At 42.0% G+C, this 21796-nt stretch overlaps 1 protein-coding gene across 2 annotated transcripts in view; it reads left to right on the forward strand.

Moving 5' to 3' along the window:
- hif1an (hypoxia inducible factor 1 subunit alpha inhibitor) overlaps positions 1-21796 on the forward strand; it is an 89978-nt gene that overhangs the window by 50559 nt on the left and 17623 nt on the right. For both annotated transcript variants that reach the window (XM_043678746.2, XM_043678745.2), the window contains exon 2: positions 6794-7038. In XM_043678746.2, coding sequence (XP_043534681.1) covers positions 6794-7038 — 245 coding nt within the window. The remainder of the gene's footprint in view (positions 1-6793; positions 7039-21796) is intronic.

Here is a 21796-nt window from a genome sequence, read left to right on the forward strand (position 1 = left end):
ACAGCAATCTATGTTTTTTCAATATATCATTTTAATTGCTTTGCGCTCTGATCCTTTGCTATAAATTCTGACTTATAATCCTGCCCCTCTAGTTACCTGATGAAGGAGCAGTGCTCCGAAAGCTAGTACATCCAAATAAAGCTGTTGAACTATAACCTGGTGTTGTTTGGTTTTTAACTTTGTCCACCCAGGCCAACACCGGCACCTCCATATCTCACCTTCATTAACAGTACAACAGTTATACTGAAGATTATACTGAACTTGTGTAGGACTTGAGCTGTATTATTCTGTGCTATTTCATTCGACGAAGGATGGGAGCACATTGGAGAGAATGCAGAGGACATTTATGAGAATGGTTCCAGGGATGAAAAACTTCAGCTAGAAGGGTAAATTGGAGAGTTTGGAACTGTTTTTCTTGGAGAGAAGAAGGCTGAAGAGGTTAATAATGATCTACGACAGAGAAAAAATGGTCGGCCCATTGACTCTGCACCAGTCAAACACAACCACCTAACTCTTCAAGTCCCATTTTGCCAGTAGCCTTGTATTCTTTGGCATTGCAAGTATACATCTAAACACTTGTTAACTGATATGAGGATTTCTGTCTCCACCACCGTTATAGACAATGAGTTGCAGACTCTCACCGTTTTCTGGCTGAAAAGTATTTTGCTAACATTCCCACTAAACCTTCTGCCCCTTACCTTAACTCTTTGGTCAATGATCCCTCCACCAAGAGGAAGCATTTCTTCCTATCTATGCCCCTCATAATTTGTACATCTTAATCATGCCCGACCTACTGTCCAGTCTCCTTTGCTCTGAGGAAAACAATGCTAGTCAATCTAATCTGTTTTTGTAACTGAAATTGTGGTAGGGGAAGTGATGGCCGAGTGTAATTATCACAATCGGGAGACCCAGGTTTGAATCCTACCATCGAAGATGGCGAAATTTGAATTGCACAGATATCCTGAAAAATCCTGGTTCACTAATGTCCTTAATGGAAGGAAGCTACTGCCATCCTTACTTCGCCATGTTTGACTCCAGACTCCTAGCCAATGGGGCCCTCATCCGATGAATGAATAAAACGCATAACAAGTACTGTCATGACAACGTTACAATGGAGAAGGATCAGTGGAGGCAATTCTAACTAAAATAATTTTTAATATTACAATTATTTGCATGAAAATATAGAACTGAGGAAGGAGGTGATGTCTGTTTAACAGTCAATGATCATCCAATTGAATAAAGAAAAGCATTATTCACTTATTAATATAAAGTAAAGGTAGAAAGTACTGGACAAAGTCAGGAGGTTTTGCCTCATCTGTGGAGGGAGAAACAGTTGATGTTTCAAGTCCAGTGGACTCTTAAACACTTAAGCAGAAAGATGTTGGCTAATGAAAGGGCAAGGGAAGAGGACAAATAAATTTAATATTAAAAAAAGTCACCAGGGTTGGAGGATTTGAGTTATATTAAGAGGCTGAACAGGTGGGGCTGTTTTCCTTATAGAGGGGTGAGGGGTGTCCTTATAGCGGTTTACAAAATCATGAGGGGCATGGATCGGATAAATAGACAAAGGCTTTTCCCTGGGGTAAGGGAGTCCAGAACTAGAAGGCATAGGTTTAGGGTATAGAGGGGAAAGATATAAAAGGGACCTAAGGGGCAACTTTTTCACGCAGAGGGTGGTACTTGTGTGGAATGAGCTACCAGAGGATGTGGTGGAGGCTAGTACAATTGCAACATTTAAAAGGCATTTGGATGGATTTATGAATGGGGCGGGGGGGGGGGTTTGGAGGAATCTGTCTCCATGTTGTGCATCTCTATGACTCTATAATCACAGTGTACCATAAGGCTTCTCTCTCATTAGAGAGAGATGAGGTGGTGAGTTTAACCTGAGGGTCACCATACCTATGGAAAGGGATGAGGTTGAGAAGGTGGGACCTTTATGTTAACCTCAGCCAGTCCAGGAAATGAACCCGTACTTATAGCATCATCCTCCGTTGCAAACCAGCTGTTTGGCCAACTGTGCTAACTGATATAGTGTATTTACTATTCTTCATTGGGGAGACCATCCAGAGATTGGGTGAGTGCATTGTGGAATGTTTTTTAGCCTGCAAACATGATCCGAGTTCCCTATTTGCTTGATGCTCTAATTTGCTATTTTGGACTCTCACTTAAATTTCTATCCTTGACCAGTGAAGCTTAAGGGAAGTTCAAGAAACATTGTCTTATCATTGGATCAGACACCAGGAGAGGGACGCGCATGCACTGCTTATCACCAAGGCCTGTAGCTTTAAGCAAGCTCAGATGTCACTGCCTCTCACTCAACAGTCTCAATGTACTCATAAATAAGCATGCAGTTGGTCCATCCAGGGACAATATTTCAGCTCATGAGAGCCTATTGTGCTGGAGCCAGAACCTAAGCCACCATGACCATTGGCTCAGACTGCCAGGATACATTCTCGATAATGCAGTCCAGTGCTGGCTGGACCCCCTCCCACGGGCACAGGTTTCTGAACCAGAAGATGGTTGGCTTTTGCCAGGTCCAGTTGAAAAGAAGAATCCTGCAAGGGAGGTTGGTGGGAGGGGAGAAGGAGGCTGCAAAAGGGTTAAGGGAAGAAGATGGGATCTGGTGAGGGAAGGAGACTGTAAGAACATTGTGGTGGAGGAGGCTACAAAGAGGTTGGGAGAAAGGGAGACCCCAATGGGACTGAGTGAAAGGATGAGTGTAAACAGTTTTAAGTCGGCCAATGGAAGAAATAGCAAACCTGGAAAACATGAGAGTGTTGCAGTATTGAATTAAATCTCTAATTTCAGGCTGCAAGTGTCCAGGAATTACTATTTGGGAAACGTTGTGAAAGCTGTTGTCATGAACACTGTGGTAATTGTCCATTGTAAATCTGATATTGAGATCTGAGATGTGGTAGAAGTAGTAGTAATTGCCTAGTTAAAATCTTCCAGTTTTGCGTACTTATGATAGTCTGTGGCAGGCGTGTTTAGAGTGATAGGTAAAAGTGAGGACTGCAGATGCTGGAGATCAGAGCTGAAAAATGTGTTGCTGGAAAAGCGCAGCAGGTCAGGCAGCATCCAAGGAGCAGGAGAATCAATGTTTCGGGCATAAGCCCTTCTTCAGGAAGGTTTAGAGTGATGGCTATTTGTGTGTTGAAGTGTGCCAATTATTTTGAAAAATATTTTTTGTTGGCAGCTGTGTTGTCTTTGTGCCATTTTAAATTCTGTGGAGTCTAGCAGATGAATGCTCTCCTTGTGCGTTGTGGTTTTAAATTTAATGGAAGGGTGATGGTTATTTAGGAGAAAGTGAGGACTGCAGATGCTGGAGATCAGAGCTGAAAATATGTTACTGGAAAAACGCAGCAGGTCAGGCAGCATCCAAGGAGCAGGAGAATCGACGTTTCGGGCATGAGCCCTTCTTCAGGATTCCTGAAGAAGGGCTCATGCCCGAAACGTCGATTATCCTGCTCCTTGGATGCTGCCTGACCTGTTGCGCTTTTCCAGCAACACATTTTCAGCTCTGATGGTTATTTATTCTAATTCCAAATACCTCATGTGTCAACACAAATATAGAAAGAAGGTAATGTTAGTATGTAAATGCTTCACTTCGTAAATTAGTTGTGTGAAAGAAAAAAGAAGCACCTGAAAACAAAAGAGTAGTTTCCCCACCCCCAAAAAAATGAAACCTGTGCCTTTCCAACATCTTGGAATACTGTGTTGCTATTAATTTGCGGATTGGTTTGTGAAGGCAGAGCAGCACAATGATGGACATGTTATTGACCAGTGCAGGAGTTTTGGGGTTGAACATTTAGAGACAGGAGTTTGTATGGGTGATACCTCCTGGAATACACACAGCCACAGTTGACAAATCTAATCTAAAGGCTTCAAGCAATCAGAAGAGGATGTTTTATGTTGCCATCAGCTGGATTCTTCACTCTTACTGAAACAAAATCAGTTAACACCTATAATCAAGCCAACAAAATAAAAACTGAATATTTCAATACATGGTGTGACAGGTAAAACAGAATGCACATTTGAAAACTACGGCCACAGCGTTTCGCCAAGCCCAGTTCGAGTGATTTTTTACACTTATGTTACCATCACTAACCAAAATTTTTTTAAACATTTAGATGTGGACACCTTTTTTCAAAAAAAAAGCTAAAGCAGGTCTCTGGACCTTGCCACTTTTAAAAATGAAACATACTTATGTTGGAAGAAAAATAACTGATTTCACACGTGGCTGTGTGATTGACAAGAGGTTGGGGGATTGAGTTGATTTCTGCCCTACGTCCTTTAATAGTGCCATGTTCTGCATTTTGGTTTGAGAGGTTCTGGGCACACATATGCTTAGTAGTGGTGCTCATTAAAGGCCCAGCCAGAAATAAAGTCCTGGCCCCTACCGACGTAATAGGTTTGTAATGGACGCCATTTCCCTGGTCCTGCACACATCCCTGGCACATCTGGACAACAAGGATATCTATGTCAGACTCCTGCTATTCGACTACAGCTTTGCCTTCAAAACCTTTATCCTCTCCAGACTGATCTCAAAACCCAGAGACCGAGCTCATGGCTCCTCCCTCTGCAGGATGGATCCTCAGTTTCCTGACCAATCACCACTATCAGTGAAGATAGGCAACTGCACCTCCTCTACAATAACACTCAACACTGGAGCCCCCCTGAGGATGCATTCTCATCCCCTTGCTCTACTCCCCATGCACCCATGACTGTAACCAAAATCCGAACGAACAGCATCTACAAGTTTGCTGACGACACCACCGTGGTAGGATCCGGATATCAAATAACGATGAGTCAGAATACACAAAGGAGACAGAGGGCTTAGTAGCATGGTGCAAAATAACAATCTCTGTCTCAATGTCAGCAAAACAAAAAAAATCACTGACTTCAAAAAGAAAGGAGGAGAACGCACTCCATCTGCATCAACTCCATCTCCATCAGCGGAGATTGGGAGGCTTGAGAGTGTCAAGTTCCTAGGAGTGAGAATATCCAGCAACCTGCCCTGGACTTCCCACGTAGATGCAACAATCAAGAAAGCACAACAATGCCTCTTCTTCCTCAGGTGGCTTAGCAAATTCGGCATTTCCATAAGGACGCTCACCGACGTTGACAGGTGCACCATAGAAAGCATACTATCTGGATGAATAACGGCCTAGGAGGGCAATTGCTCTGCCCGGGACTGTAAGGAACTGCAGAAGATTGTGTACATGGTGGAAGACAACCTTCAATCCATGGACCCCATTTACACCAAAATTGGAGGTATAGTGGACAGCGAAGAAGGTCACTTCAAAGCGCAATGGGACCTTGATCAGGTGGGCCAGTGGGCCAAGGAGTGGCAAATAGAGTTTAATTTAGATAATGTGAAGTGTGGCATTTTGGAAAGGCAAATCAGGGCAGGACTTATATACTTAATGGTAAGGTCCTGGGGAGGATGGCTGAATAATGCAGGTTCATAGTTCCTTAAAAGTGGAGTGGCATGTAGACAGGATAGTGAAGAAGGCATTTGATAAGCTTACCTTTATTGGTCAGTGCATTGAATACAGGATCCTTTTATAGGAAGGATGTTGCGAGACTTGAAAGGGTTCAGAAAAGATTTACAAGGATGTTGCCAGGGTTGGAGGATTTGAATTATAGGGAGAGGCTGAATAGGCTGAGGCTATTTTTCCTGGAGTGTCGGAGGCTGAGGGTTCACCTTATAGAGCTTTATAAAATCATGAGGGACATGGATAGGAAGAATAGACAAAATATTTTCCCTGGGGTAGGTGAGTCCAAAACTAAGAGCGCATAGGTTCAAGGTGAGAGGAGAAAGATTTTAAAGGGATCTAAGGGGCAACCTTTTCACACAGAGGGTGGTACATGTACGGAATGAGTTGCCAGAGGAAGTGGTGGAGGCTGGTACAATTACAACATTTAAAAGGCATCTGGATAGGTATATGAATAGGAAGGGTTTAGAGTGATATGGGCCAAATAGTCATAGAGTCATAGAGATGTACAGCATGGAAACAGACCCTTGGGTCCAACAGAACTAGATTAGTTTAGGATATCTGGTTGGCATGAATGAGTTGGGTTGAAGGATCTGCTTCCATGCTGTACAGCTCTATGACTCTATATTCTTGATGTTATTAGAATTCATAAATCTGTGTTGATCTCTGCCTCGAGTATTCTCAATGATTCAACGCCATGGCCTGCTGAAGTGGAGAAGTTCAAGGATTTGCTGCCTTCTGAGTGAAGAAATTCCTCTTCACCTTAGTTTAAATGGCTTGTCCCATATTCTGATGCCCTGTCCCCTGTTTCTAGACTTCCCAGCCAGGGGATACATTCTTCCTGAATCTGCCCTGTCTAAGCTTTTAAGAAATTGTAAATTGCAACAAGATAACTTTGTGTTACCTTACATTCAGTGTGTCACAAATCATCTCCTTTATGTTGCTGATTAGTTGTTAGTGAATTGTTAGCATCCACAATTATTGCACTCCTCACTGTCAATTTGATGATATTGTGCATTAATGTAAGTTCTTGTTTCATCCTGTTTTGCCATATTGTTACTACCTGTGTTATAAGGTGATGTGTTTCAGACAACAAGTTGTTGCATGTTATAACAAACAAACAACGTCTTTCATTATAAAGAATCCTTGGTACATTTTGGAGTTACAACAAATTTTTCTTCAGTCCGCTTGTTTTGCAGAGATGGCACCGAAATGAGTAAAGGGTTAATAATGTATAATTTGCACATATGCTTCAGTGAAATCTACATTGTGCTGTTGGTGTTTTTCTATTCCAGGAGCCGGTAGTGCTAACAGATACCAACCTTGTGTACCCAGCACTGAAATGGGACCTGGAATACTTGCAGGAGAATATTGGAGATGGGGACTTTTCTGTTTATGTTGCCAAAACGCACAAGTTCTTGTACTATGATGAAAAGAAAATGGTTAACTTCAAGAATTTCAAGCCAAAGTCTACGAGGGAAGAGATGAAATTCAGTGAGTTTGTGGAAAAACTTCGTGAAATCGATCAAGGTGACAACAGGTAAAGCATGAACCATAGACCTTTTACTGAGCAATTGAAGCACTTGCACAACTTAAATACTTGAATGCAATGCTTGTAAGGTACACATATTAATTTTGCCTGAAAAACTCTGACCCTAGGCAATACAAAAATAAATCTTACATTAATGTAGTGTCTTTCGCAACGTTAGGAGGTCCAAAAGCACTTTAAAAGTAGAAATGTAATGTTGTAATGAAGGAGGAATGGCACACAGTAAGGTCCCGTAAGCAGCAACAAAAATAAAGAAAATGTGAGTAATACTAAACAGAACTGGTAGTATGTATGGAGAGAGAAAAACAGTTAACATATCAGCTCAATTAATTTTCATCAGAACTGGGAGAAGTTTGAAATGTAATAGAAACTGAAAGGGGAGAAGGTGGAAAAAAGAACAAAAGGGAAAGTCTCTAATAGGATGGAAGACAGGAGAGAGTAAATGACAGAAGGGTTCATCAAGCAAAAAAGTAGTATTGGAATAAGGGATAGGTATCGAGGGATATAGATCAAATGCAGGCTAATGGCACTAGTTTAATTGTGAAAACTGAGTGGCTTGAGCAAGTTGGGTGAAAGGGCCTGTTTCTACACTGTAGACCTCTATGACTCTTAGTAAGGAAATAAAATTATGTACCTTAAGGAGTTCTCAATTACAGAATCATTGGAAAGCAAACAAGAGGGAAAAAGATATTAAAAAATTAAACTAGCTCGGAAAAAGGAAACTAAATATGACCGTATGTTAAGATCTGCAATTGTTGAACTCACTTTGTTGAATCCAGAAGAATTTAAAATGCCAAGCTTAAAGATGCTGTGCTATTCCTTAAGCTTGGTTAGATCTTCATTACCACACAACAGGCAATCAAAGACAGAAAAGTCCTAGAATAGGAACAAGATGGAGAATTGTAATCACAGACAATTGGAAACGTAGGATTGCACTTCTGGATTGAAAGGCACTTTGCTGCAAAGCAATCACCCAGCTTACTTTTAAGATTTTCCCCACTGTAGAGAAGACCACATTGTAAATAACAAAAACAGGACACTGAATTGAAAGGTGTACAGGAAAATAGCTATTTCACCATGGCGGACTTTTTGAGCCCTTGGATGGTGAGAAGGGATATTTTAAAAGGACAGGTGTGATAATGAGCAGGTAATCTGTGATGTTGATAAGTGTATATGGAGGATGACTTCTGTTCTTCATTGAAAAATACCATATAATCTTTAACATCCACTTGAGAGGGGAGACAGGACTTTGGTTTACAGTCTCATCGAAAGGTGAATACACTTGTATTATACCATGCGTTCATTTTTAACATAGTTAAAAATCACACAACACCGTGTTATAGTCCCAACAGATTTATTTGAAAATATAAGCTTTAGAAATGCTGCTCCTTTAGGGCAGGATCATAGGATACAGTATTTATATTAAAAGATCAAAGTGTCATTCAGCTGACGTAATGTATTGAACAAACTTAGATTGCAGTTTTTAATCACTAGAAATGAGGTTGCAGCTTGTGATTCATTAATATGTAAATCCCAGAACTACTTTTAAGTCATATTTCCAAGATAACGTATCAAAAAAGGTGACATCTCAGCTTAGACAATGCATTAGAGGTGTGAGATTAGAGTCTTCTGAAGCCTGCCTTTCAAAGATACAGAAAGCCAACAAACCTGGATATCCCATCATTATCAGGCAATGGAACCCTGTGTGAAAACCTCTCTGGCTATGTCAAGGGTATCTTGAACCCAGGGGACCCTCAGCTTCTGTCGTGATACTACAGATTTCTTACAGAGACTCAGCACCCATGGACCAGTCGAACCAGGAACATTCCTTATCACAGTGAATGTTTCAGCACTCTACACCAGCATCCTCACAAAGACGGCATGGCTGCAACAGCCTCAGCATTCAATACCAACAACTGCTAATCTCCGAGCACCATCCTACAACTCATCGGCTTTATCCTCAACCACAACGTCTTCACCTTTGACAACCAGTTCTTCATCCAGGTACACTGAACAGCTGTGGGGACCAAATGTGTACCCCATATATGCCAACAAGTTCGAACAAGACTTTTTTTGCTCCACAGGACCTCCGATCAATACTATACACCAGAAATAGTGATGACATTTTATTCCTCTGGATCCATGGTGAGGAGTCATTGAAACAACTACACAGTGATATCAACAAGTTTCATCCCACCATCAGACTTACCATAGACTACTATTTAATGTCTGTCTCATTTGTGGACACACTCATCTCCATCAAGGATGGGCACCTCAGTATCTCACTCTACCGCAAGCCCATGGATAATCTCATGATGTTGCACATCTCTAGCTTCCATCCTAAACATATTAAAACAGCCATCCCCTACAGACAAGCCCGATATATACACAGGCTCTGTTCAGATGTGGAGAAACACGACGGATACCTGAAGGATGCCCTCATAAGAACAGGATACGATGCTCAACTAATCGATCACCAGTTCTGATGTGCCACAGTGAGAAACTGTAATGATCTCCTCAGGAGACAGACATGAGAAATGACTGATAGGGTACCCTTCGTTGTCCAGTACTTCCCAGAGAAACTACACCATGTTCTTCGCAGCCTGCAACACATTATCGATGAGGATGAGCATTTTTCCAAGATCTTCCCTATGCTTCCACATCTTGCCTTTAAACAACTGCCAAACCTTATACAGACCATTGTTTGCAGTAAACTGTCCAGTCTTCAGGAGAACATCGACCACAACACTGTACAACTCTGTCATGGCATCCATTGCAAGACGTGTCAGAGTGTCGACATGGATACTACCAATATACGGGAGGTGGCGGAGGGGGGCACCACCCAAGACTTGCACAGCAGGCACTCAAGTGACTCAGCCAATGTCGTCTATATCATAAGCTGCAGGCAAGGATGCCCCGAGGCATGGTACATTGGCGAGACCGAGCAGACGCTACGATAACCGATGAATGGACACCACGCAACAATTCGCCAGACAGGGATGTTCCTTTCCAGTCAGGGACATTCGGCCTGGGATCTTCGATTGACCATCCTCTAAAGTGGACTTCGGGATACGCAACAACGCAAAGTGGCCAAGCAGAGGCTGATAACCAAGTTCGGTACCCATGAGGATGGCCTCAACCAGGATCTTGGGTTCATGTCACATTACAGGTGAAGAGAAAGTGAGGACTGCAGATGCTGGAGATCAGAGCTGAAAATGTGTTGCTGGAAAAGCGCAGCAGGTCAGGCAGCATCCAAGGAGCAGGAGAATCGACGTTTCAGGCATGAGCCCTCCTTCAGGAGGGCCTGACCCACATTACAGGTGACCCCAGTACACTATACAGTTCACACACACTCACACACAAGCACACATTCACACACACTCTTACACACAATCACATTGATACACTCACACAGACCCTCTCTCATACATACTCTGTCTCCCAGATGTACACACACACACACAAACACACTCACGCGCACACCCTGTCACAGGCATATACTCCCACACGCACTCTATCAAACATGCATGCACGCGCACACACACACACACTCACACTGTCTCCCTCTCTCTCATACACACACACTCTCTCTCTCTCTCTCACCCTCTCTCTCACTCACTCTCACTTTCACTCTCTCATTCCCTCACGCACAACTGCACACACACACACACACACTATATGGGGTGAATTTGCATTTGCAGATTTGTATTTGTACATACACTCTACTTTGTTCAAAAATCATGCAGTCAGTAGGCAGTCACTCCATGTGACATCTTATCAATTCCTACTTCGAAATAGAACCAGGCTGGGATACAGACAGACTCTTTAATGTATTGTCTGAGCTGAGATGTCACCTTTCTTTTTATAAAAACCTTAAATGATCTCAGGAATGTGACTCGAAAGTTCTGGGATTTACATGTTAATGAATCGAAACCTGCAACCTTATTCTAGTGATTAAAGACTTAACAGCAATCTAGGTTTGTTCAATACATTGCCTCAGCTGTATGCACTTTGATCATTTACTATAAAATCTATGACCTATGATCCTGCCCCACTAAGTACCTGATGAAGGAGTAGCACTCTGAAAGCTTGTACTTCCAAATAAGCCTGTTGGACTATAGCCTGGTGTTGTGTGATTTTTAACTTTGTCCACCCCGGTCCAACACCAGCACCTCCACATCATTTTTAAGATGGTTTATCCCCTGTCTTCTTAAATCATTTAAACCATTTTGAACTGTGTTTCATGAGAATAATGATACTTTCCTCAAAACATCATCTCTGAGACCAGACAAACAAGAATAATGCAAACTATTTGAGTAATTGAGTTGGCACAATTAAGCCTAGTCTTGCCTGACCCATGTCAAAGTGCAGTGGTGTCCAGTTAACCATTAAGCATTGTTTTCAAACCTTCCTCCAGTAAATAATTGAAATCAATGTATCGTTTAATGCCACCAGAGCAGTGATTTAAAGCAGGGCCTTTCTGGTATATATCACTCAGTGGGTTTTTAACTGCTTGAGTGGAGGATCCCAGTTTCTGAGTTAGCTTGCCATCTTGACAGCAATAGTTTGCAAGTTTTCAGGTTAGAAAACTTAATTTAACAGGAGGGCTAGTTGAAGGCTGCTGTCTCCTTACCAGAAATGCTACATCAGAAGTAGAGACATCCACGAAATGCTGCCCAGACTGTGCTTTCATATTTCTACCTGCATAATTTGAAGTTCTGGGAAGAACTTAGTATCCAGTTCTGTGACCAATAACTCAGCTGTGCTCCAGCAACAAAATATCTCGCGATCACTTTTGATCATAAATGAATCTTTGATACTCATAGAATGGTTGCAGTACGAAAGGAGGCCAATTGGCCCAACATGTCCATAACGGCTGTCTGGAGGAGTAATTCAACTGGTATGCCTTCTCTCACCCTGTGTACTTGTCTAATTTCTTCTAACCCAATTGCCTCAATGACTTCCTGTGATAATGAGTTTCACATTCTAACCACTGAGTAATAAACTACTCCTTATTCCATGATTGTATTTATTACTCACTGTCTTGTATTTAAGGTCACTAGTTTTGGCTTCTCCCATAAATAATTCCTGTCCACCCCATTCACAATTTCAAATATCTCAAATAGGTCACATTTCAGCCTTTTTATTTCTTAAGAGAGGAATCCTAACCTGTTCAATCTTCTTCTATACTGTAGTTTGTTAGTTCTAATACTTCCTCTAAATGTTTCTGCTTACATCTGGGTTTTTATTATATGAATATTAGACTCTATACAGTATTAAGTGAAGATTTGGTGGCCACACCTCTAAGGGGCCAAGGTCAAGGCCAGTGTGAATCTGATTTATACACTGTTTACTACCACCTGGGACAGCAGAGCCAGTGCACCAGGAACTGCTTCGCTCATCCTAGTTCACCAACAGCATTTTATCGCTCTACTATATGGTTCAGGAGCCACCACATTAATATGGGAGATATCCATCTCCAGGAATTCATGAGGATTATAAGAGATTGAGCCCAACACAGCTTGCATAGCTTCCTGTAACATATATTGAAGTGCCTGATGTCTGCAAAAACATCCAACTCGAGAAAGATCACCAGCTGTCAGCGAGGTAGCACTCTCACTGTTACGGGGCCTTAAAATCAAAATCCATGCATTGGTCTGAAATCTCAAAGTCCCTATTGCAACACACCTCATGCCATGTAAACTGACAACATCCCTGCCCCAGTGCTACACAGTGACTGGTCCGAATGGTCTAGTCCCAGGTTACGAAGGTCTACGGAAAATTTGGACGACCTCAACCCACTGAGGATGGGCAGGGAAAGCTGTGATCACTTATTCTACCAGTGGAACATGAGGAACAGCCCGAATTGTGACTGTGGCCATCCAAGTCAAGCCATCACCCACAACCTGACCTCCTGTCCTGAGATATCTAGTCCCAGTGATGTCACTGTTCACACTGGACCACCTGAATGGATTGTTAACCTTTACATCGTTATCAAACTAGCTTTCCCAGCCATACAAATTAATAACAACTCATTCCAAGCTAATACAGTTTTCTGACTCTTAGTAAAAGGTTTATAGGCCCCTGTCACAAAAGCATGTATTTGCCTCTTCTACTGTATAGTGTAAAGTTTTATAATGGAAAATATTCTTCAAGTGGTTGCTATAGCATTGATTTTATGCCTACTTAGAGTCATAGAGACGTACAGCATGGAAACAGACCCTTCGGTCCAACCCGTCCATGCTGACAAGATATCCCAACCCAATCTAGTCCCACCTGCCAGCACCCTGCCTATATCCCTCCAAACCCTTCCTATTCATATACCCATCCAGATGCCTCTTAAATGTTGCAATTGTACCAGCCTCCACCACTTCCTTTGGCAGCTCATTCTACATACGTACTATCCTCTGGTCTGATCGTTTCATTGCATATACCAGATCACTTGTGATTATGTTGTACTCAGGATGTTTTTATTTAAATAATAATTCGCTACTATTGATCTTTCCTTCAGTTTTCACAAAATGGCTTCATTGAAATGTGTGATTTAACAAACAAAAGTTGAGTTTCTGGACTTTCCACACTTAAACAGGAACATGATCTTCCACATTTGGTTTTCTTTGTTTCTTTGTTGTCAGAGTTACCACAGCAACGCTGGCCATCCATTTGGAAACTTCCTGGTGTGATGCAGGTTGCGAACTCAGATAATGTTATTGACTTGCACAGACCCATCCTGGACAATCATATGCATGCAAGCTAACTCAGTTAAAGTAAAATGGTTGTCCCCATTCTGTTGGGCTCTCTATCAGCCATAATTTACATTTGGACTTAAGAGCAAGTTAATCAGTAGTGAAATTGGCAGTTAACATCAAACCCAGGATGGGGTGGGAGTTGCTGCATGGTGGGATGCTGTAGCTAAGATTGAGGATGAATACAGCATAGTGCAAAAAGAGATTAGAAAACCAACAGACTGGGCAGTTAAGTGGCATTTTGACATCGCTAAATGTGAACTGATGTACTAGTCAGTAGAATCGGTACCTACAGCTTGGAGCAGGAGTTGCCAGCACATCAGTTGGGAGCAATTGGCCACACATCATCTGCCAATGAGTAGCCCTCTGTTGCTATTTCCCACCAACCTTGATATTAAGGTCAGTAATGGAGGCTAGTCACCAGCACCACTAATGGGAGGAAGGATAGTGAGAGGAGGACCCCAGTCAGGAAGAAGCTAGGTGAGCGAAGGAAGGGTGGAACCATCACCAGTGACAGGATCCAGAGGCTGGGAAGGCAGGTCTATGTGACCTTGGAAGCAGCCAAATAGGTTCTGATGTTTTTATTTAATCAGAGTAAGCTCTTGTTAACAAAAGGCTTAGTGGTTTCTAGGAAATTTAACAGGCTCCAAGTACAAAGCCATCTAGAATTACAGGAGAGCAGCAGTATGCAGTTAGATTAACAAGATAAATGAGATGTACCTATAGGGAATATTAATTCAACAGGAATGAAAATCAAATTGCTCCGAATATTGCAATTATGAAATAAACAGAAAATACTGGAGCTACTCAGAAACAAGAGTTAATAGGGACTGTAATTACAGGATAGTGAGTAATAAATACAATCAGGAACTAAGGAGTAATTTATTTACTTGGTTTTGGAATGTGGTATTCACTACCACAGGAAGTGGTTGAGGCAAATAGATAAGAGCAGACTTGTCCAACGGTTGGCCCAAAGGCAAGAGTGCAGCCTGCCAAGGAGTCCTATCTGACTCTTGACCAAGATTCTACATGGAGGGGTATGGAAAAGTCTGTAAGCAACTGCTCCTTACAACTGAGGCCATTTCTGTAAAACCTTTGCTGCTGATGGGCCTTTTAGTTGGAACAGCTGCAAGCTGTGCAAATATTCCTACCTTCATACAAAACATGCGTCCAATTTGCAGAACACCTGCATTCTGTGCTCAGAAGTAATCCTGAGCTTCTTGTTGCCTGCCACTTCAACACAATGTTCCCGAGCCAACATCTTAGACTCAAGCTTGATGCAGTGCTTCAGCAAAGCTCAGTGAATATTTTCCCGATTAGCAGCTATTGATTCTCTCAGGCTGACCTTTACCTGCCCAATCTTTCCTTTCCTTTGTCTGCACAGTTGTCTCCCTAGGCCCATCTCCACCTATTGTTCACATATCCTCTTCTTCCCACTCCATCTTCAGCATATATATCAACCTTTTCCGAGCTACAGACAGTCCTGAAGAAGGGTCACTGGACCAAAAACATTAAGTTTGCTTTGTCTCCAACAGATGCTGCCAGACCCGCTGAGTTTTTCCAGCAATTTCTACTGTTATCCCTGCCTTCATTTCAGCCTGAGCACTGGACTCACAAAATGGCAGTGAGCCTGCAGCCACTGGGGCAGACTGCTAGAGACAGGGTTCCTACTAGGTGGGTGAAGCAATGAGATTGGGGCTTGACTTTATCAAACGGGGCGCGGAAATTGTTTCAGAGTTGAGCAATGAGTTGGGAGTCAGGCAAGACCTTGTGGGCACTGGCCCCTGAAAGGCTGCAGTTAAAAAGCCAAAGCAGGCCTTCCAGTTCTGTGCAGCATGTGTTTGAGTGAGAGAGAGGGAGAATATGGGAGTGAAGCTGTGTAGGAGGGAGGTTGTGAGAGGAGAACTGAGTTTATGTCCAACTGCTGAAACTGAGTAAGCCAGGCATATACACCTTTTCCCTCCTCCTTCCCATCCTCCCTTAAAGAAAACCCCTCAGAAAACAGACTGGGAGATTAGGAAATCCTAGACTAAAAGGCAACTACATCCAACCTCCACTTTCATTTTGACCTCTGCCAAGACCATTTTGGAGTGTTTGCCACTCCAGTAGACTTAAGAACAGAAGTAAGCCATTCAGTGAGGTCATTGCTGATCTGACAGTCGTCAGCTCCAATTTCCTGTGTTGCCTGTCTCGAGAGACAACAGTATATACATAGACAAAGATACAACAGCGACTCTCAAAGGTCTGTAAAACTTAATTTATTACATACTGAAATGAAGAACAAATGCTTTTAACTACTAGAGATATCTCAATCACTGTCTTTCATTGCCCTGGATTCTGTGACTCACCCCAAGTATTATTACCCAGAAGAATTTGCAGCTGGCCAGGCTGGAACTCTTCTCAATATCTTCACTGCATCTCCTGATGTAGAGTACCTCTCAGTGTTATTCTTTCAAGTCCTGCTGAAAAGTCAGGGGTCTCCTAGGCTGCTTTATACACAGCTCTCTGTGCTAAGTGTATGCCTTATTTAGGATTATCTGTGCGCAAAATCTTTCATCCTTATTTGGTACAGACAGCAGTGACTGATTTCCGGCAATCTTAGCTCTTAGCAAACCTGAATGATTCAGCATAATTCAATTCACATAATAGCCAATGGTAAAGTCTTTTATCAGTTCCTGTTATCTGCAGCCTGTTCCAATCCTGATTCCTTTACTGATTAAAAATCTGACTATTTTGAACTTGGATTTATTTAATGACTCAACCTCCAAAACCCTTTGCGGTAAATAATTCCACAGATTCAAACAGCCCTGAAAGAAGAAATTCTTGTAGGAGCAAATTACTGCAGATGCTGGAATCTATACTGAAAACAACAAATGCTGGAGATCACAGCAGGTCAGACAGCATCCATGGAGAGAGAGCAAACTAACATTACCACTCCTCATCTCTTGTCTTAAAAGGGCGACCCCTTATTCTGAGATTGTTCCTTCAGGTCCTAAGCTCTCCCAGAAAGGGAAACAATCTTTCTGCATCTAACCTGTCAAGTCCCCTAAGAATCTTGTATGTTTCAATAAGGTCACCACTTAGTCTTCTAAACTCCAGTGTGTACGGGTTCAACCTATTCAATCTGTACTGATAAGATAGTTCCTCCATACCTGGGATCAGCCTGGTGAACCTTCTCTGCGCTACCTTACCAAGACTTCCCTGTATTTATCCCTTTGAAATGTCGAAGCAAGGTCAGTGTTACTCCTTAGTTCAGCCCCAGTTCCCTTCTCTAATAATCAAGACTAGGGATGTAGTCTGCTTCTTCCTTGCTCTGTTTTTTTAACCAGTAAGGGAAAACAAGGTTTTACTAGTAAGCTGTTTCTCTTGGTTATAGTGGTTATTTGTATTAATTACTTGTTTACTTAAATTATCGATTGATTGTATTGTAATTTTTAAATGCATTTTTATCGCTGCGCCAAACCTCATCTTTCTGATATTTGTTCACTTTTGCGCATGCATGCACACACCCATACATACACAGTTGAAATAAGGCACCTCAAATGAAAAGATTTGAAAAGCCTAGATTAGAGCCTTTCAAAAAGAAATAAGACAAATACAAAGTGACAGATAAGTTGGAATAGCTGAGTTACTGCTGCAGAGAACCAGTATGGCTATGATGGGCTGAATGGCCACCTTCTGTACAGTTTGTGTCCTGTGCTTCTACACGAGGGAAAGTAGAATAAAAAGATAGGGTAAAACACTGAGATGTAATAGATAGAATGGGAGGAGACATGTGGAGCATTAGCAGTTGGCTCAGTTGGGCAATTTCTGTTCTGTGATTTCTGTGTAGTTCAGAACAGCAAATTTCCTTGAAAGAAATATGAATTTAACTTGTTTAGTTTTTTAAAAAAATTTGATCACATATCACCATAATCCTGACCTACCCGCAAGCAAGATCTTTATTTCACTTTTTTGCACTCGCATCTTATGATTGTCAGCTCCATTTAGTCAAGATAACTTTAACACAAGTGAAATGAATTAGCACTTACAAAACAAAATCCATAAACCATTAATCAGCAGACTATCAAAGTAGCTGCATTATGCTCACCCGTTATACTGATAACAGATAAAGAAAACATTTGATAAAAATATGCATGAGATTCATTTTAACTGTTGTGGTTCTGTTCGCCGAGCTGGGAATTGGTCTTGCAAATGTTTCGTCCCCTGTCTAGGTGACATCCTCAGTGCTTGGGAGTCCCCTGTGAAGCGCTTCTGTGATGTTTCACAGGAGGCTCCCAAGTACTGAGGATGTCACCTAGACAGGGGACGAAACGTTTGCAAGACAAATTCCTAGCTCGGCAAACAGAACCACAGCAACGAGCACCCGAGCTACAAATCTTCTCCCATTCATTTTAACTCTTAAAAGATTGAATGGTTGGTAAAATTAAGGAAACTGCAACCTTGTTGATGGGCACTAATTCTAGGTATTTCTTGTATGTAGCTACCCACTTTGTGCAGCACCAGAGGTGACTCACATTTTGTAAAGTTAAAAATCACACAATCCCAGGTTATGGTCCAACAGGTTTAATTGGAAGCACTAGCTTTCAGAGCGCAGCGCTCCAAAAGCTAGTGCTTCCAGTTAAACCTGTTGGACTGTAACCTGGTGTTGTGTGATTTTTAACTTTGTACACCCCCGTCCAACACCAAATCATGACTACCATCGACTCATTTTGGAAGTTATTCAGTGTTCCCACCTCAAACAGAAGAAACCTGCTACCTGACTGCCATGTGTGGGTTTGCATCTTTATTGCTTATCTCCCATTATTTGGTTATTTTAGTTACCTCTCCTGACTGGAAAAAATATTTCAAACCTAATTGTTATTCAGACACTAGCTATCACATTTAGTCATTATCTAGTGTTTTTACTCCATTGTCTTTTCTAAGAATGTTGACGGAGTTTGTGGAATGATTTCACCCCCCCCCCCATGTTTCTTTGTGCAGTCTTGGTGCTGACACTACATTTCTGGAGTATAAGTCTTTGTTTAGTTGAGTTTTGTGCTTCAAGCATAAGTCATTTTGGTGAAGCCGATGTGACTACTCCTGTGCACAGCCTCTCTTCAATGTAAATTAGCTGTAAAGCTACATCTGCCATGCCCTTCTAGCAACAGCGAACACTAGTCATACCTGTTACTGTAATTTGAAGTTTATCCTCTCTAGGAAAACTCATCAGAAGTACTGTAATTGAAATAATGTAGAGATTCTAGAGAAAATTCTGAAACAGCTTGATTCTCCTGTCCTAACACTGAGAGCGGGAGTACCTTCAAAGTACCAGAGTCTGTCCAATGCAGAGTACGATCATGGACTTGCATCACTGGACCACGACTGCAAATCCTATGCCACAATTTGCAAACTTAAGATAACTTGTGGAAAATTTGGAAACATGAAGGCGACCAGTCAAAATGCCCACAAAGCTTGTGAAAAGGCAATCTGTACTTTTAATGACTTTCTTGTAACTCAAGTCCACATCAATGTGGTACACTGTTACCTGCCCTCTGAAATAGCTGACAAAGCCACTAATTCAGGCAATTAATAAATGGCAAAATAAAATGTCAGCCTTGTCAGTACCACGCACAACAAAGAATGTGGAGACCTTGGGCTGAGGGAAAACTATGTAGAAAATTGTAGATTTATGAGAATGGTTCCAGGGATGAGAAACTTCAGTTATGACGCTAAGTTGGAACAGTTTTCCTTGAAGATAAGCAAGTTAAGAGGAGATTTGATAGCAGTTTTCAAAATCATGAGTGGTTTGCACAGAGTTGATAGGACAAAACTCTTCATAATTGTAAAAGTATTTTGAGTAAAAGGACACAGATGTAGAGAAGTTTGCAAAGGAAGCAAATGCAAAGTCAGAAAAAAAGTGTTCATGCAGCAGTTAGTTAAGATTTGGAATGCACTGCCTGGAAGAGTGATGAAGACTGATTCACTTGGGACATTCTAGTGGGTAGTATCTGATATTTTTAAAGAAATAATGTGCAGGGTTACAGGACACAGAATGCTCATTCTGAAAGTTCATGTAGACATGATGGGCTGAATGGCCTTTTACATCATAGCAAGTCTCTGATTCTGAGTGCAACTCACCCAAATCATGGAAAGAATGTTAAATTACACTCCACGTCGGTTGAAAAGGCTTAGCAGCTAACATGCACTGCTCCAGCTTCTTGGAAAATCTTTCATGCCAGGAGCATTGAAAAGAGAGAAAAAAACTGCAGATGCTAGAATCCAAAATAGGCAGGCAAGAGGCTGGAAGAACACAGTAGGCCAGGCAGCATCAGGAGGTGGAGAAGTCAACATTTCGGGTGTAACCCTTCTTCAGGACAGGGGGGTGGGTGTAAGGGGAGCTGCAGATAAAGGGGATGGTGGGGGCAGGGGCAGGGTAGTGAAGTGGTGATAAGTGAAGACAGGTAGAGGGTATGACTTGCTTGGTCAATGGGAGGAATGAATCTGGTTGGTGGTAGGGAACAGTGAAAGGGAGAGGAAAGGGCTGGGAAGGGAGACGGGGGATGGGAGGGAGGTTATTTGAAATGTTGAGTCCTCCGGGCTATAGGGTGACCAGGTGGAAGATGAGGAGTTGTTCCTCCAATTTGCGCTGTGGTTCGTTTCGGCAATGGAGGAGACCAAGGATGGTCATGTCAGAAAGGGAGTGGTTCGGGGAATTGAAATGGGTGGTGACTGTGAGGTTTGGTCGGTCCACGCAGACCCGGCTGCGATGATCGGTGAACCATTCTCTAAGTTTGCGTTTGGTCTCCCCTGATGCATTAAAAGAGAGGCAGGTGAACCTCTGTCTAAGCTCCAATGCAATCCTTGCGGTACAGGGAAATTTATTTCTCAAGTAAAGAGTTTCACAGTGCTTTGACAGTGAGTAATCTGTCACCATCCCACATTCATGCGATTTGATTGTCCATCACTGGCAAGCAAAGAATTATTTGCCAACCTTCGTGCCTGACTGAGTTTTATCAGCTACTTCAGGGGGCACGATGAAGGACTGGAATCACAAATCGGTCATTACAAGGTCTCTGATGATTTTTTTCCCCTATAGTCTGACAGCTTTGCAGTTGTTTGGGATGAATCAGTAAATTTGTTTCCTGACTTTTAAAACTAATTTCAAATTCTCAAACTGCAGTAATGCAATTCACATATTTCTGGATCATGTCCAGTGGCAAAGCAAATCCACCTCTGTCTCTGGCACTGGAGTTTGGAGTTGATTGGATTGGGGGAGCCTGGCAAAAATGGAAACCACGTGATGAAGATAAAGGCAGAGGTGGACAGTATTACAGGGGTAAGAAGACCCTTCCATTGGTAAATTTGAAGCTTGGCTTAGTTTTGGACACCATTTAAGTTTGGGTTGATGGGAAACTGATATCAAACAATGTCAAGAGTCAGGAGCCAAGACAGATGAAAAATGTGCATGTATATATTCCCTTTCATGAACACAGGAAATTGCAAAGCAATTTACATGCATTAAAGTTCAGATGAATTGACTTTTGTAATATAAGAAGTGCAGCAGCTAACTTTACCTCAAACAGCAATGAGATAATGACCAAATAATGTCTTTCTCGTTAGGTTGATTGAAGGATAAATATTGATCAGCACACCAGAGGGATGACATTTGGGAATAAGCAAGCAACGACTTGATGCCAACTGAACAGAATGTCCTTGGTGTTGCCTAGGACCAGGGATGGTTTACATAGACGTTGGACAGTTTGTGCCTAACAGCGCAGTAAAGATGTATTTCATTGTGCTCAATACAGAGAGCAATAGTGATTCCCTGACACTTAATTAAAATATCTCTTCTGGGCCTTTTTATGAAGTTCTTTATAGACCTGGACTAGTTCTACTTTGCCTAATTCTGAGTTCGATCAGGAATCTTATTTCAGATAACCTTTACCTTGAAAGATAAAAGATCATTGTCAAATTATTTTCTGAGTACAATCCTTCTCCCCAGACTTTTCTTCTTCTGTACC

Source organism: Chiloscyllium plagiosum, unplaced genomic scaffold (assembly GCF_037043375.1).
Source record: "Chiloscyllium plagiosum isolate Xiang-an unplaced genomic scaffold, Cpla_swu_hap1 HiC_scaffold_43, whole genome shotgun sequence".
Classification (NCBI taxonomy): Eukaryota; Metazoa; Chordata; class Chondrichthyes; order Orectolobiformes; family Hemiscylliidae; genus Chiloscyllium; species Chiloscyllium plagiosum.